Source organism: Miniopterus natalensis, chromosome 1, assembly GCF_054644295.1.
Source record: "Miniopterus natalensis isolate mMinNat1 chromosome 1, mMinNat1.hap1, whole genome shotgun sequence".
Lineage (NCBI taxonomy): Eukaryota > Metazoa > Chordata > Mammalia > Chiroptera > Miniopteridae > Miniopterus > Miniopterus natalensis.
Genome location: NC_142081.1, coordinates 144703280 through 144720353, shown reverse-complemented (window position 1 = coordinate 144720353; position 17074 = coordinate 144703280). Strand labels below are relative to the sequence as shown.

The 17074-nt window shown below is 38.9% G+C and overlaps 1 protein-coding gene across 1 annotated transcript in view; it reads left to right on the top strand.

The window, feature by feature from the left end:
* Positions 1-14467, top strand: part of METAP1 (methionyl aminopeptidase 1) — a 62732-nt gene extending 48265 nt beyond the window's left edge. Inside the window, exons 9-11 of the mRNA XM_016211197.2 lie at positions 2728-2871; positions 7681-7746; positions 9314-14467. Of these exons, the coding sequence (XP_016066683.1) occupies positions 2728-2871; positions 7681-7746; positions 9314-9477 (374 nt within the window). The 3' untranslated portion in view covers positions 9478-14467. The remainder of the gene's footprint in view (positions 1-2727; positions 2872-7680; positions 7747-9313) is intronic.
* The last annotated feature ends 2607 nt before the right edge of the window (positions 14468-17074 follow it).

The following is a 17074-nucleotide window of genomic DNA, read 5'->3' as shown; positions in this document are numbered from 1 at the left end:
TTATGTAAAAATTTCTACAACTGTTCCCCTGTTGGATTTTGATGTTTTTTAGTTGTCTTGCTATTACAGTGAATAATATCTTTGTGTAGAGGTGTATTTCTGTAGGATTTTTCTCAGGGTCTCTTTGCCCATACAAACAATTCATCCAGGTTTTTTTGTTTGTTTGTTTGTTTATGCTACAGTTTATGAGGAGAGAGAAGGAAAGGCTTGTTGCAAATGTTAAGTCTGTTCCCAAACAGGACAGTTTGAGGGCAAACAACTTTTCAGTTGAAATCCATAGCATTTCAGCTTTATTAGTGTTTTATCTGCATCTTTCCACACCCACTCCACCACCACAAAAAAATAAAATAAAATAAAATAACCCTGATCTGTCATCAACAAAGTATTGGACAGGACAGGATTCATTGGCAAACATATAGTTATCTCTAATAACTGAGATCCATTGCCTTTATTGTTTTTAGTTCATTTAACATTCATGGGAGATGATGAAATTTTTACTAATTTAATGAAATTGGAGGAATGAAAAATGAAAGCATGTGATAGTCTCATGTATCAGTATTTGTGTGGTTTCTTTTTATGTATTCACTATTGGTTATTTAGAAACTTTAGTCCTAAACTGATGGTTTTGTGAGATGAGAACTTTAGTGTTTAGTTTCTCATTTGTGGAAGCTTTAGTTTTAAATTGTTAGGGTTTCTGCCAGGTAATGTGTTCAATGTTTATATCCTTTTGCTTCTTTCTGACTTGATTGAAGTAACCAGACAGCTGAAATGTTTTACAAAGAGTCGCCCAGAAACTACCAGAAACCAAAGTCCTCATAACATAGCCAGGAAAGAACAAAAGTTGTTTAGTCTCTGGAAGGTGTGGAACGCCTTTATATATATCATTCCTGCCCCATTTTCCACTACTTTTGCTACCCACCTGGTGCAGAGCACAGGAGAGCTTGACCAGTTGTTGAAATTAGCCTTTTGGAATAGGGTTTCTCAGCCTACATATTAATGTCACTTTGATAATTCTTTGTTTTAGGGGCCTGCCCTGTGCATTGTAAGTTGCTTGGTAGCATCCTTGGTCTCTACCCAGTAGATGCCATTTGCACCACTACTCCTAGTTGTGGCAACCAAAAATATCTCCAGATATTACCAAGTGCACCCTTGGGACCAGAATTGCCTCCGCTTTGAGAATTAGGGAGGAATCTCCCCTTTTATTTTTCCTCATTATTGATGAGCAGGGATTTTCTTTATTTTATACTGTGCAACATGGATTAAAATATTGCTTTTCTTCCCATTGACTGGGGCTGATTGGAAGGCTTGAATGGGAATGCAAGAAAATCATTATGGAAGACAGTCTGGTTCCTAAAAATCATTAACCTCACACCCCCAAAAAATGTCAAGTTGGAACATCTGGCTAAAAGCAAGTAAATGTTAGTTAAAATGAATCCTGAGCTTTTTGCCCAGAAATTTGATTGGCTGGAGAAGGTTTGTTGTACCTGAACCTCAGGTTGAAATCCTGAGAAGTCAGAAAGAAGCAAAAAGAATATAAACATTGAACACTTTATCCTTTTTTTTTTTAGTCATTAACACTTAATGTTAATTAAAATTAACAGTTCAGATGAACAGATTAGAATAGTGTTTAAAATCGACTTCTGAAAAATCACATTTATATGAAGGACATAAAACAGGCCAGGAGTCCAAAAAAGGTGCAGCTCGTATTATTGCACTTGAATAAAACGCACTGTTCGTGGCAGCATAATACCGAGACCACACAAGGCCAGGAAGGGAAGACAGAGGACAAACCCCAGGTAGGACTTATTCTGGATTCTGAGCTCTTCAGTGGCCTCAGAAACATTTAACATTTCAAAACATTCAGTTGGAGCTCTTTGCACAAATGACTGCTGTGTCTTCACCATGTTTTAGTTGCACCCACGCTCTTCTTGCTCAAGTTTAAGGTGCAGCTGGATCTCACGTGATGGGACACCTGCTATACCACAGCACCTAGAGCCCAGGCTGAGGAGGAGACTAGAGAGTCTGAGGACTGCCAGAACCATGGCTGGATTCCCCAGGAGTCTGGCAGGCCCATTGTCAGGGGTCTCAGTGCTGGGAGAGCCTTACCAGCAATGAGAACCACTTCTTTTGTTTTGGTTTTTATTGAAACAGACCTAAAAGTCATAAAAATTAAACGAAGTAGGAAGTATGTACTAGTGAGATACCTTTGTACGCCTTACCCCCAGGGGCAACTATGAATAATTTGAGAACTATTTTCATGGGGATAAAGAAGCCCCGAGGAAGTAATTCTTTGAAAAGTTGATGAGAACGAAACTCAGGACCAGTCAAGTTATTTTTTAGACATTCCTTTCTCCTTTGATATCCTTTCCTCTTCTCTCTTCTGCTCACTTTAATAGAATAGCACACTTGACCTTAGGGAAGGGGAAGAGAAGAGAAGTGTGTTTTCCATTCTTGTTTGTTCAGAAAGCCAAAGGTGCCTCCCCCCATTCACTATATGCATATTGTCCGTTTACACATCAAAGGAGGAAGTACAGGTGCTACTGGTTGGAATCTCCCCTTTTCCATCTACTGCCAGAATATCCTCTCTGTGCCTCAGTTTCCTCATCTGACAGTTTCAGCGTGTTGGCCTATAAAGTATTCAGAATGGTTCCTGGCACATTGATAGTAATTGCTTAGTAAAATGTTAGTTATTATTACTCTTTCATAAGCCTTCTCCTTCCCTTTTAGTGAAGCCTGGTGTTCGATACAGAGAATTGGGAAACATTATTCAGAAGCATGCTCAAGCAAATGGCTTTTCAGTTGTTCGAAGCTACTGTGGGCATGGGATCCATAAGCTTTTTCATACAGCCCCCAATGTACCCCACTATGCCAGTAAGTACTGTCCAAAGATTTGGTATTTACTAACCATTTATTCAACAAATATTTATTCAGACATTTAACAGGGTCTATTATTTCATATTTATTAGAGTAATCGATTAGCTGTTATAAATTGCATCTGATTTAATAGACCCCTCAACATGTATGTTTGCTCAAACACAATACATGTTCACACAAGTTCATTTTATTCACGTAACAGTCCAAAACGTGTGTTTGGCCACTATGGGAAGTAGGGCAGTTACTCTGTGACCTAGGCCCTGTCATTTTCAACCTTTAGCTTTCAGGAGCACTTTGGGAGTTACCCTCCTAATCTGTAGACATTGGGGAGGAAGGGGAAAAGCATGGAGGGGGCTATGCTTGGGAGGTTTTAATAAGCCAGCCTAGAATTGGGATAATCACTTAGCATTTATTTTCATTGGCAGGAATTTAGTCACATAGCTACACTGTAAGGGAAGTTAGAAATGTCATCCAGCTGAGTACTCTGGAAGAAAAGTAAACTAATTTTCATCAATAGCCAACAATCTCTGCTACATGACTAGCCATCACTATTCTGATTCCTTAAATGAAATTGTCCAGCTTGATTTGACTTGAGTTCTTAGTATATGTCAGATTTTGTACTATTTCTTGTTATAAATGAGGGGAATAGACAAAGTACCTTTCTTCAAGTTGAGTACTGTTTGATAGAATAACAAAGAAAGTGTAGGACAATTAATGTTTTCCAGAAACCCTTTTTCTTGGAGATATAAGACAATGCAGGAATAAGGCTTGTTATTTAGTGCTAGAAATGAAAGCTCTTTTTGGTAAGTGACCTAAGGAATTTAACAATTATATATGTGCTACGTAGACACTTTCATATATCTCCTTGTGCTTAAGTTTTCTCATTTGTACAATAGTAGGGAATGCTGGCACCTACCCTAGAACTATTATTAGGATTAAGTGAGATATTATCACATGGAAAGCACTTAATGTAGTGATGATATACATGATCTCAGTGATTTTTAACCAGTGTGCCGCCTTACACAGTTGTGCTGCAAGAATTTTTAAAACATGCAGTACCTGACTGTTCAGTCAGGGGCACTGACCTCTCTCCCCTTAGATTGTCAAATTAAAAAAATGACAACAGCCAACACAATAATAGCCATCTGGTGTGAATGTCCTGTCTTAAACATAAGTAGAGTTGCATTTTATTGGTCACATCACATAATAAGGTTGCATCTGATTGGTACCAGAAATTCTTATATACAAGTATAGGCACCTGATTTTTTAAAAAGTCACCTGGCGAAAAAGGGTAGGTAATTATTATTATTTTTGTAAGTCAATCAAAATTATACCTATTTTTTGTCAGATCAGCAAAATATATATATATTTTTTTGGTGTGCCGCAGAATTTTAGTAATTAGTTTGTGTGCCATGAGATGAAAAAGGTTGAGAATTGTTGCATTACCTCATTTTATCATCACAACTGTGCTTAGAGAAGTAATTTATTTACTCAACTTCACACAACCTAGTAAGTAAATGCCAGGGCTAGGATTTGTACCTGTGTTCTGTCTGCTTTCTAGAGTCAGTCTTCTGTACTCTGTGCTGCCTAGTAAAGACTGAAGTAATTTGTCGCTGGGCCCTGTAGGAGAAATAAAGAATGGCTGTGATTTGGTGTCGGGGAGAAGAAGGGGATGAGTGTTCCAGGTGGAGGGGAAGCATGAATAAGTCCTTCAGTTGAGACTGAGCACAGACGATATAAGCTTGGCTTAGTATTATGTGTTAAGAACTAGTTAGTAATAGGCAGTGCCAGCCCGAGAAACTTTGACTTTATTTGTAGAGATTTGCAGAAACATTTTTGAGCAGAGGGATGGCAAGGTAAAGTTGCTATTTTGGGAAGACTGATTTGGCAGTGGTATCTAGAATGTGTTGGAGGTGCAATAGCCCAGTGCACTGGCAGTGGTCCAGTTGTGAGGTGCTAAAATCCTAGACATTGGTACTTGTGAAGAGGAAGGGAAATGAGCGAGAAACCACTTAACAGGAGGAGCTGAAGAAGTCATTTAGAGCACAGCATTTGACATAGATCAATAAGCATTTATCAGCAGACCACATAGTTCTTTTTATTTAAGCTGTGAATTGTGCTTGAAATAAAAGCTAGGAACAGAAAATTAGTAGCTGACTTCATTCCTTGCTGGTAAGCCCTGTAATCAGCCGATGTGCATTCTCTCAGAACGGAAGTAGCTATTATGATTGCAGTGGTGTGCGTGCGTGTAAATAGAGTGTGTGCAGGGAGGGAATGAAAAAAGTGCCCTCACTTGCAGAGGTGACAAGCTCAGGTTTAGGTATGGATTATACAAAGAGAGATTGAAGAAAAAATTTCTGGGAGAAGGGGATATGTGTCAATGATGTTGGGGTCAGCAAAATACGATGCCACTGATACACAAGAGATGCCACTTGAGTTTTTTAAAACCATTTAATTTGAAATTTAAAAAATCTGAAAAAAGAGGTAAGGACTAGCTAGGTCCGCTTCATTTCGTACATTGGATATGTTTATGAAAAGTCATGTGTAAATTTGGTTTATATAAGTCAGAGTATGTTGTGATCACTCTAGGGAAGTGTTAGAGGAAACTGCTGAGAGCCATAGTGAAGGAGAGGCCTTTCGAAATGTAAATGATCTCCGCGTGGGTTTGTAACTCCATGTCCCTGACCAACTGAGGGTGGACCGAGGAATTGGGCAACTTCCCTCCACCCCCTTCTGTGTAAGAGAAGTCCTTGTTAGGTGAGAGTTTGTTTAGTTCTTTAAGTTGTTAGTGATTGGGAAGCAATGATGATAATACCCTACATTTAAAGTGTATGTTACAATAAGATGATAGAGCAGGTACAAATTTTTTACAAAGTACTTAGCACACTAGCACCTGTAATAGTGTAAGTCACTCAGATAATACGTATTGGTTGAGTGAGTTATGTTGAGAAACCGAAACCATGAGTCAAGATGAGTGGGAGTTGTAACTTTTCTAGAATAATGAATCAGTGGTAAAAATGGGAGTGGAACTCAGATGCTGTGTATCGGTGTTGTCCAATAGATGAGACACATATGTAATTAAAAATTTCTCATGATCATATTCAAAGAGGAAAGAGAAATCGGTGAAATTAATTTTAATAGCATAGTTTATTTAACCTTTTACATTCAGAATATTAGCATTTCAGCATTTAATGAATGTAAAATTATTGAGAGTATGTCCTCTTTTTGTCTCTGAAACCGGCCTAGTTTTACTCGCACCGCTTATCTCACTCTGACCAAGCGCCTGCCGAGTCTCAGTAGCTGCGCACTGTCAGAAGCGTGCTCTAGATCTCGCCATCCTTTTTGCTTCCCATGACACCACACGGACATTCGCGATGTTTCCTTTTGATATCCTCGGGAATAGGACCAGTTCTCTATATATAGTAATTGCGTGTCAGTTGGAGAGAGAAAGTTCATGAAATTAGAAATAAAAAGTCAAAATTATGTTTGCTCCTCAGATTTTGGCAATACCTAAGGTAGTGGAAAGCAGCATGAGAGCTATTCACTAGGAAAGCTGTGGTGAGGTTAGACCATACCTAGAAAGTGTGGTATTTAGTAAATTCAGCCTCAGGGGACACGTGTCATTCATTACCAAAGGCTCCATGATGAAGACCAACAACCAGACCAAAAAACCCCAGAAGCCATGCTTTTGCCATCTGCTGGTCTGACTGTGCAAGTGCAGGCATTCATTTATTGGGGCTGTTATCAGTTGTTTTTTAATTTGAAATTTAACTGGTTCTCTATTTTTGTCTGAGATTGTCTAAAAAGGCCTATCCCTATTTTTATTTATTTTATTATTTTTTTTTTTAATCCTCACCTGAGGATATTTTTTTCCATTGCTTTTCAGAGAGGGTGGAAGAGAGGGAGGGAGGGAGGGAGGGAGGGAGGGGGAAGGAGAGAAACATAGAAGTGAGACAGACACATCGACTGGCTGCCTCCCTCACACACCATGACTGGGGGTGGGGAGTGAACCTGCAAGCCAGGTATGTGCCCTTCACTGGGCATCGAACTAGGGACCCTTCAGTGTGTGGTCCAACACTCTAACCACTGAGCCACATGGGCAGGGCACTATCCCTATTTTTAAATTATGACATTTTAGGTGGGTGGAGGAATGGCAGTTCTGGACACTTTAACTCATAATTGTGTTTCTCATGATGGTCCTGGAAAATACTCTTATATTAGTGAATTTGGATAGAAAGGTAAATAGTATTTGGATGGAGAAATGGAATTTCTGATTTCAAATAAAAAGGGATAACCTTATCAGCATTTAAAAAAATAGGCTTTGTTTCCCTTTGAAGATAAGTAAAAGAAGACAACTTACAAAACTTTGAAAATCGTGTAGCTGTTTCTGTTGGCTCTGCCCTGACTCCCACCCCACATCCACACACACCCCTAAACTGTTATACCTGGATGAGTAAGGAATTTTGCTTGGTTCTATGATTGCAATTCTAATCCTGCCATAACATAAATGGTGGCACTGTTCCTTTTGTAAAAGTGATAACCACATCTAAAATTCAGCTTACCAGATATCTGTGTATTTTCCTAGAAAAACCATAAGCAAAATGAACTGCACCTAGGACAGTATCTGCTCCAGAGTAGGTGGTTTTCATTTGTTGAATGATCTACTTTAAGAAAGGAGAATTGGGAGAGGACAAGGTAATTGAGAATGACTGATGGGAATGTAGTTGTGTACTCTTTCCAGTGAGCTTTCAACAGTACATTTGGTTTTTTGCTATGTTCTGAGATTTTTTTTTTCTTTAATTTCAGAAAATAAAGCAGTTGGAGTGATGAAGGCGGGCCACGTATTTACAATTGAGCCAATGATTTGTGAAGGTGAGAAAAAAGGATGCCGTATTGTTCTTTCATTGAATTTTTTGTTTACTTTTGGTTATTGATGTACAGATTAGCATTTCCATTCCCTGTCCTATGTTGAATTTGGTTTAGTGTCATGTAGAGAACTAAACATTGAAAGGGTTGGCAAGGAAGCAGTATGTCCTTCTGTCAGTAGATGCAGAAGTACTTGAATCTTGGTCCCTTTCATAAAGATCCTGTCAAAGGATGCATTGTAGTAATTTTTAATTTTTATTTATTGATTGATTTTAGAGACAGGGGAGGGGGGAGAGAGAGAGGTTGGCTGTTCCACTTATTTTTGCATTCATTGGTTGCTTCTTGTATATGTCCTGACGGGCAATCAAGCCCACAACCTTGGTATATTGGAGCAATGCTCTAACCAACTGAGCTACCCAGCCAGGACCTGCATTGTAATAATTAGAAGCCTCCATCAAATCTGCATAGAAATTCTTGCTTGACGTGGGGGAGGGGTTGGGAGTGGAGAGTAGGAGTAGGAGAAAAGAAGTAGAGCCACTCACTTTGAGGCAGGCACAGTTAAATGATTTAATTCTCCACAACTTACGAGGTAGTGCTGTCCCCGTTATACAGAAGAGCAAACTGATCCTTGAAGAGGTTAAATTGTTCTCCTCTTCACGGTCTGCACTTATGTCATCAGGTGGTGTCACACAGCTATTGTGGAGAAAGCACAGCACAGACACACTTAGCACTGCAGTTTTATGTCCTCGCTGCTGTTATTCTTTGTGGCAGGCATGTAGCAACGATGATAGGTAGACTCAGTCATGATTCGCACTCCTCACTGAGATGTGATAACTAGGGTCTGCTCTATGAAGCCCCCACCTTCCTTTTCTGTCAGTTCTTTGTTGGGATTAGGAGATGCAGAGTGAGGCAGTAGTGGTAGGTATGTGTCCTGGGCCCTGTGAAAGGATATACCTCTCTCTCTGGATCCTTCCAGTCTTTTTTATGACCTAATCTTGGGAGAGACATCCCATCACTTCCTTCCAATTGTCTTCCTTAGAAGTGAGGCTCTAAATCCAGCCCTCACTCAGGTGGCGGAGGGGAGCATTGGAGGTTGTTTGAGAGGCTGCCTTCTTTTCTGTAATGGAAATTACAATTTGTATCCTGCCACCTCCCCAGGGCTGCTGTGAGAATTAAGTGGGATGATCTGTATTAACACTGGCTATAGTTCAGTCAGATACCAGGGTTATACCAGGAAAGAGTTAAATTCATCCCTTCAGCCTTTTTTCTTATAGTTCTGTGATGAGTGGTATCATTATATTTTCTAAAATGAAACCAAGTGCCTTTATTTTGGAAATACCATCTTGATTTGATATTTGGGAAGTATAAAACATGTCAAGTTATAACACATCTATGTAGATTTAAATATCAACGACTTTAGGTAAAACTTAAAGTGTAAATAGGACTCTTAATAATGAATTTTCTAATTGGTTTTCTGGGATATCTAAGGATATAGGATACACAAATACACTTACCTAGAGCTTATTTAGAAAACTGAGTGACTGGATTAAGGAATTGTTTCTGGTTGTTTCAGGTGGATGGCAGGATGAAACCTGGCCAGATGGTTGGACTGCAGTGACGAGAGACGGGAAGCGGTCTGCTCAATTCGAGCACACCCTGCTGGTCACGGACACTGGCTGTGAAATCCTAACCCGGCGACTGGATAGCGAGCGGCCTCACTTCATGTCCCAGTTTTAATTTCCCCGAGATGGCACATCTCAGTAACACCTCCTGGCTGTACCATGCTTTTTATTGAAATTACAGAATGGAAGAGGAAGTTTTTTATTACTTGTTTTGTTTTGACTGTAGATAAAGGAGGGACTACAGCATTTGACATGTATCCTCAAGAACTTACCTTGGGTCTGGAAAAGCCGAGAAGAGTAAAGGACACATTTTCAACTCCTTTCAGTGTTCCCCTACCACCCACTCCCCAAATTTCTGCACCCCTGTTTTCTCATTTGCCCTATGAGCACTTTTACTTAAACCTGCTTCTAGTTGCTTTTATCACTGCCACAACTGGGCCATCGAGAGCCAGCTGCTTTCCAGATAGATGAATGTGGAAGATGAGAATCCTTGAAACTTCAGCAACATATGTTGCTTCAGATTTTTTTTATTATATAGGAAATATATATGTACACATTTTAAATTTCATATATGTAATTACTGAACACTATGTGCCCTGCGTTTGTGTTGATTCTGCTCTGACAGGATTATATGCTGTCATAAATGGACCCATAGTGTGCAGTGATTTAATTCCCGGCTGGGAATTGGCCTCCCTCCTCCCCCATGCTAATTATTTACCCTTGTAGTTGTGTGTAAGGAAGCACTCGGTCCGACTCTGTCAATGACTGGATGTGGCAAAATCCACTTTGGAAAGAGATAATAGGTTTTTAAAAAATCTAGCTTATGGCAAAAATAGCCATGTTCCAGGTGGTAGCTGGCTGTCGTAGAGCATGAGGATTTTCTGATACATTGCTATTTCAGACCTCTATTTGGTCAAAATGGGAGGGGAAAAGTTCCCTTCCACACTTTTTTTTATTTCAAGGGCACACCTTGGAGATGTTCAGAGAAGGGTGGAGGTTCACTGTGGAAGTTGATGGGGAAAGCCAGTTCTGAAATCTCTCCCGCAGTGAGCAGAGTAAGTCAGGTGAGATGTTAGGTCCTAACATTTAGTAAACCTGGTTGTGATGAGAAAGGAACCTCTGAAGATTGTACTGTTTCCTTGCAGTAGGGATACAGACGACCCCGGGGTGCTGAAAACACTTCACCTTTACATTGCTGGGAGCCTCATTAGAAGTGACCTCAGCTGCCCAATACCTATGCTCCTTTTAGTAGTTCAGTCCCAATGGGATTGTATCCAGTGAAGGCATATCAGATGAAAGTCGTTGTCATTAGAGTGTACTTGATTACTGGGTTTCAGGTGACTCTTGTAAGATAATTTGATACCACTGACATGTTATACTCATACGAGAACATCTTTCCCAGAGTGCCTCAGACCTTATTGCTTTAAAAGAATTATGATAATGTTTTCATTTTATTATTTTAATGATTTAGTCAAGTGACCGAATCTGGTATCGACTTTCGGGGGTATGTGTGGGAAGTTTTTTATCACACTGTAATATTTGTGAATGGAATGCCTTGCGATATGAATGTTAATATAATGTGTAAAGGGAGATTAAAAAGTTTGAGTGACTATCCTGCCAGGTGGTCATGAACTTTGCTGCATCTCTTTGGGATTTCAGAGGGAAATGGTGGGAATGGGGTGGCTCATTTCATAATCTAAAATAAACTCATGACCATTTGAATAAAAATACTTTTTCAAGTTCAGTGGCCATATAAAAATTCCAGTACTGTAGTTAGGTCAGCAGAGTCTACCAGCAGCATTTGAGATGCAACTGTGGTTTTGAAAGCTGTTAAATAACACACAGAATGCTAAATATTTAGGGGAGCATTTTATGTACTGATAATGGAATTAAGTGTGAGCTGATTCAGTGTCTATCATTACAAAATAAGCTTCAGGAAAAGGTCTTGGTGGGATAGTTTTTTTGTTAAAAGATAAAACACCATACTGGTGATGATGCTTTTCTCGGTTTGGGAGATTTTAAAATAATATGGGCCCTATTCTAATTGTATATATCTAATTGTAAATGCTTATTAGTTTTAGATAAGAAAACATCTAGTTTCATCATTCTGCCAACTTCTCAAAATGAGCCACTGTGTTAACTTTTTATTTTTTGTACTAACTTTTAAAAATAACTCTTTCTTTCCCTGTCAGCCCTTCATGGCCCTTTGGAATTATAATTTAGAAGAAGAGAAACATGTTAGCCTTTTAATTTTATTTTATAACTTTTGCTGATAAATGAATTAAGGTTCATTAGAACTCATTTACCAACATCTTTATACCACTTGCCTCCCACATGTCTAAGTTAATAGGAAGAGGAGGTTTAGAAATTTGTTTGCCATCTTAGCTTGATTTCTCAATTTGTTCTATAATCACTTCTGTTTTTTCATTGAGTTTGGTTAAATTTGAGAGCAGGATGGTCCACTTTGCTAAAGCCCCCAGAAGCACCCTCATGGTATCAGTAAGCTTTTTCCCCCCCCTTATTTTTTTACTTCCGATTTTTTATTTTGAAATGTTTAAGTTTACAGAAAAGTTGAAAGTGCAGTACCACGAAATAATCACATATCCTTTTCTTGTATTCAACAATTGTTATTTTGCCATAATCTCTATGTAAGCACGCTTTTCACTTGGAAGAAGTGGCTTCGCACTTCACTCATTACTGTTACAGCGTGTCTCTTAAAGCATAAGGATGTTTCCTACGTGATCATAATGCAGTTATCACACCCCAGGAATTTAACATTGGTACAGAATTGTCTAATGCAGAGATTTTCAACTTTTTTCATCTCATGGCACATAAGAATTAATTACGAAAATTCTGCAGCACACCAAAAAATATATTTTTTGCTGATTTGACCAAAAAAAGTATAAAGTTGATTCATTCTCACTGAACGGCTCTTGTTGGGTTGGTGGTTTTCATTTTTTTATTTGACAGCCTAAGGGAAAACAATTCAGTACTGCTGACTAAATAGTCATATATTGCGTGTTTTAAACATTCTTTCCACTGGTGACACACTATTTGAAAGTTGCTGGCCTGTGGTCTAATGGATTGTACATATTCAAACTTGAGTCTCACTTTCTCCCAAAAATGCTCTTTAAAGCTTTGCTTTTTTTTACTCCAGGATCCAAACCCACGGCATTCAGTTGTCCTGTATCTGTAGCCTTCTTTACTCTAGACCAATTCTCTCACTTTTTAAAAATAAGAATGAAATTGACACTTGACAAACGCCAGTTAGCTTATAGAATTCTGTATTTCTCTGATTGTTTCTCACATACAGGCTCAGGATAAACATTTACTACAATGGCATGTGGTATGCCCCATTCATTGAGTGACATCTCATCAGGAGGCACATAATGTTATTATCACATTATTGCCAACATAAGTTTGTCACTGAGTTTCTGTCAGATCTTTATATTTTAAGACTGTTTTTCTTAAGCAAATAATCTGGAAGGAGATAGAGACCAAGTGGAGATCCTGTTCACTCGGTGTTTTTAGTGTTCATTGATAATCCTTGCCAGAACCCATTCTCTTAGTACATTGGTTGCTGCAAGTTGGGACTTGCTGAATCCAGCATTTCATCTGCATTATTAGCTGGCACTCTTACAAAGAAGCACTTTTTTCCCCTACCTCTTACTTTTTTTTTTTGAGTGTCTGTGGGTTCATCAATTCTTTTTAAACATTCTATTTAAATTACTGTAATTGTTCCAAATTTGGTCAGCAAGAACACCTTTAAGCTTATTCATGGATTATTTTGACCTGTGCCTACCAGTCTTTGAGCACTTTCTTCCCTTTTGCTATAGCAAGATATTCTAGATTTATCATACACTTTGCCTGCCCCAGACTGGTGATTGGCTATTTCTTCAAGGAAAAGCCTACATTCTTTCCTTGGGGAATGGTATTTGGAAATCAAGATCTGGGTGCTAATGGGATGTCATTGTTTCTAGGCCCTTTCAGGGAACAGAGCCAGAAAATGCATTGTTTATGCACCATGAGTTCCTTCAGATTCTTTCATTTCAGGTCTCACATTCACCTGTCTTCCTCACCCTTCCCTGTTCCCTATCTGTATCTTATTTCTCTGATGGTGAGAACTTTAGTTTTAAATAACATCAGTATTTACTACTTGGTTGATCCCATAAGATGTAAAATTATTTTAGAATTACTACATGAAAATCACCAACAATAATGTTATTAAGTGCAAACTTTGTGATCCTTTTCATTCTCGGAACATGTCACTAAGGTGTGCAGAGTATTGGTTTAGAATTATTTGAAGTAGTTAATTTCGATCCTACTGTGTGCTAAATTTCATAAACTGTGAGCTACTTTTTAACAATGAATGCAGTGAACCTTGGGGCAGAACGTCCAGTAGGAGTGGGGAGGATATTTTAGTGGTCTGGGAGTTCGAAAGATTGGAACCATTTGAGGTAGTGTGATAAGATTCTGTCTGCATTTGATGGTGTCTGACTTCTACCAGGGTCTCTAGCTACAAGAGGAGCAAATTATGCCACTTGTGGATGTGTGTGGCTGATTTCCCAATATAGGAGGGGAAAAAATCATCTGGGCATTAATATTTTAGGAACAAATTGTTTCACAATGTAGGCTGCATTATGATAATATTCTGAAAGTGAATGTGTTTAACTTCATTTTAAAAATGAACATCTAAGGAAAGGTCAGCTTAGCAGCACATGCTCCATGCATGGAAATTCTCTGGCCTCAGTGTTTGAACTCTGAGGGGCAGGCAGTCTTTGGTGGCAGCCTCATTTTGGTGCAAAGGATGCCAATGAAAAATAGTAGTTTGCATTTGGTATTTTGCAAAAGAGCAGTAATAAGATGGCATTTGCTACCTGCCTTTCATTTTGGAGACTGTGTGAGCGACAACTATCTATATGGCAATTCTTTGGTTACATTAAATGTGTCAACCCTGGTATATTTTAATAAAATGTGCCAAAAAGTCAATATGTGGAGCACTCAAGAAGGGCTTCCTGGAAAGATTTTCACTTGTCAGTAATATGTGTTACAGTTCAAAATATTTTAGTTATTTTCCTATGGACGCCTGTGCTTTTTACTCTTGTAAAGCTCCCATCTCCTGTGTTATTAGCCCTTTTACTCTCATTACTGCAGCCTTCCCTTCCCATCCCATCCCCAGCAACAAATGCATGCCCACACTTTCCAAAGCGTGTAGGCACATTTGCCCTCTGGTGTCATGAGAAGAGCAAAGACCAGCAGTCAGGACACCAGGTCTCTGATTTTTCTGATTCTTTCACTGGTGGTTTGTCTAGGAGGACAAGTCATACTTGATCTCCTTTTTGTGGGATGATACTGCAACTTAGCAACTGTTTTATGCTAGATACAGTGTGACCGTAAAGCAAATTTGCTTTATTTTAGTAGTTGTATCGGAGGTCAACAGATATTCTTAATCCACATTTTCACTGTTTTGCCTTAACATAGCTTGATTTTTTAAAATTCTTTTATTCTTTTTATTGTTGAGAGTATTACAGACGTTGCCCATTTTCCCCCCTTTGCTTCCCTCCATCAGGCTTCCCCCACCCCCCAGCCCCCCCACTCCCACCACGCCTCCTGCACTATTGTCTGTGTCCATGGGCTGTGCATATATGCATGTAAATTCTTTGGTTAATCTCTTCCTGCCCCCGCCCCCCTATTTTTGGTATTTCAGTCCATGTCTACACTGGAGGTAGTTCTATTGTGGATTAGCACTCCTTTCTTGGAAGCAGCATGTGCATATTTACCTCATCTCAAGGAATTCCATTGCGGTGTCTCATTCAGTAACAATCAATCTGCTTAAAAGCTCCCCTCCCCATCTGCTTTGTTCCCATAAAGAAAAGTTCCACCGAAAGAAATCGGTAGAGTGGAGGACTTTGTATATCCTGTTCACTTTGTAGTTGTTTCTCTAAAGACATGATTTCCTTGGTATAGTTCTATGCATTTGTTACCTAAATAACTTGAAATATACTTAATAAAATGTTTTCCAAATGTGTTCACGGTGTACTTTTTTCTAAAAGTCTTTGCTGACAGAGAACCTGATCTTGCATGTTAATTGAAACAAAATTGCCTGAGTCCAAAGTTGGTCTTTTCCCAGGGTCAGCAAAATGTCTTTAGGCCCAAAGTTACTTTTAGACTTTGTTCATGAGCCTACTTGCAGATTGGTAGCCAAGCAGAAAATGTTCTGAAGCATTCTGTGCATGTAAAATATGCCCCCCTCCCCCAAGTCAACAAAACATTTTGAGAATTACGTATAATTTGCATCCAAAATGGACAAATGGAAGTGGCATTATGTGTATGTTTTAGAGCCGTTTTCGTTTGGTATTTTACACACATTACCCCGTCCCACGTGACAGAATTTTTGGACATAATGCAGCTTTTCCCTCACCTCCAAAAATCACCCATCATTCTACACGTTCTATTTTATATGTTGTTAGTTCCCTGTGCTTGTAATAAAGAACTTGTTCCAAGTCGGACATGCCTGTAAATGGACAGACTGTCCAGTGAACATCATGGAGTGGGTTAAATAGAAAGCAGATTGGCCCAATGTGCTGAAAATGGAAATGCAGAGATTTGAAAAATGTTAGGTATGTGAAAAATTTTCAGTAAAAAATAAAAATGAAACTGCATAAGGTTCTTAATATTGTAAAATTTTAGATTCTTAAATATATTTTACTAGTTTTCATGAAATATACAGTGGAAGTTACAGCCATATGTGTTAAAATTTTATACCTTTGGTCCAAGATGTTTTCAAAAAATTTCCAACATTTCTAAGGTGGTAGAATCCTAATTTTGTACAGTCAGGATAGATTTGCTGACATGCACATCGTGAATGGTTTTTAGTCCTGTGCTGTATCTATACTTTGCTCCATAAACTGGTACAACAATATACATGACATTTCTAGATGCCACGCAAGAGGGTGTATTAAAAGAATCTTAACAAATACTTAAAATTTTTTTAAATATGTTTTTATTGATTTCAGAGAAGGGGAGAGAGAGAAACATCAATGAGAGAGAAACATTGATTGGCTGCTTCCTGCACACCCCCCACTCGGAATTGAGCCAGCAACCCAGGCATTTTCCCTGAATGGGAATCGAACTGTGACCTCCTGGTTCATGGGATGACGCTCAACCAACTGAGCCACACTGGCTGGGAAACAAGGAATCTTTTTACCTATAGTCCCATAATCCAAGAATCCTTATAGTAGGAAAAAAAAAACATGGAAAAAATAACTAAAGAATTATTAGCTCTCCATTATTACCCTACATGAGCATTTTGTTAGCGCAATTGCCCAAGGCAGTGACATACTTTGTTCCTAGAAGGCTGGGCTAAAACCAAACCAGATTAAACACACTTCCTACTGCTGGGGTAGAAGCTAGTTTTAACTTCCCCTTTTGTTCCAGTTCACCCAGGATAATAGTTCAGGGTCACTTGGGCCCCTACTGTGTCTCCTGCTCTCTAGGTAAAGGTTACACTGCCTAGCCCTTCAAATGCACCAAAGAGTTAAGTGGAACACTGACCATACTTCCACTTTCAACCAACTAAATTTGCTCTCAGAAACATAACTTTTTTTTTTTTTAATATATCTTTATTGATTTCAGAGAGAGGAAAGGAGAGGGAGAGAGAGAGAAACATCAATGATGAGAGAGTCATTGATCGGCTGCAGCCTGCAACCCGG